Raw genomic sequence first — 880 nt, 5'->3', positions numbered from 1 at the left:
TGAGCTATGAGAAAGCGGCACGCTTCCCAAAGGAAGAAAGGCGNACAGGTATCCGGTAAGCGGCAGGGTCGGAACAGGAGAGCGCACGAGGAGCTTTCCAGGGGGAAAACGCCTGGTATCTTTATAGTCCTGTCGGGTTTCGCCACCTCTGACTTGAGCGTCGATTTNTGTGATGCTCGTCAGGGGGGCGGAGCCTATGGAAAAACGCCAGCAACGCGGCCTTTTTACGGTTCCTGGCCTTTTGCTGGCCTTTTGCTCACATGTTCTTTCCTGCGTTATCCCCTGATTCTGTGGATAACCGTATTACCGCCTTTGAGTGAGCTGATACCGCTCGCCGCAGCCGAACGACCGAGCGCAGCGAGTCAGTGAGCGAGGAAGCGGAAGAGCGCCCAATACGCAAACCGCCTCTCCCCGCGCGTTGGCCGATTCATTAATGCAGCTGGCACGACAGGTTTCCCGACTGGAAAGCGGGCAGTGAGCGCAACGCAATTAATGTGAGTTAGCTCACTCATTAGGCACCCCAGGCTTTACACTTTATGCTTCCGGCTCGTATGTTGTGTGGAATTGTGAGCGGATAACAATTTCACACAGGAAACAGCTATGACCATGATTACGCCAAGCTCGAAATTAACCCTCACTAAAGGGAACAAAAGCTGAAGCTCCACCGCGGTGGCGGCCGCTCTAGAACTAGTGGATCCCCCGGGCTGCAGGAATTCGATAGCTAGTGAATTTAAAGAGAATGATTCAGCATTCAGCACATGCCTTCCATTTGATGAATTTGAACTTTTCTCAACTCAATAATCAAGCTTATCGATACCGTCGACCTCGAGGGGGGGGCCCGGTACCCAATTCGCAACTATAGGTTTTTGNTCCCCCATTC

At 52.7% G+C, this 880-nt stretch overlaps 1 protein-coding gene across 1 annotated transcript; it reads left to right on the top strand.

Annotated features, from left to right (window-relative positions):
* The first annotated feature begins 739 nt into the window (after nt 1–739).
* Nucleotides 740–862, top strand: Chro.50332 (hypothetical protein). The annotated part of the gene is made up of 1 exon (XM_659772.1): nt 740–862. The coding sequence occupies one exon, from the start codon at nt 740–742 to the stop codon at nt 860–862; it is 123 nt and encodes a 40-aa protein (XP_664864.1).
* The last annotated feature ends 18 nt before the right edge of the window (nt 863–880 follow it).

The sequence above is a fragment of the Cryptosporidium hominis genome (genome assembly GCF_000006425.1).
Source record: "Cryptosporidium hominis TU502 chromosome 5 CHRO015098, whole genome shotgun sequence".
In the NCBI taxonomy this organism is placed as follows: Eukaryota; Apicomplexa; class Conoidasida; order Eucoccidiorida; family Cryptosporidiidae; genus Cryptosporidium; species Cryptosporidium hominis.
The sequence above is the reverse complement of the archived record's forward strand: the minus strand, read 5'-3'. Positions and strand labels throughout refer to the sequence as shown.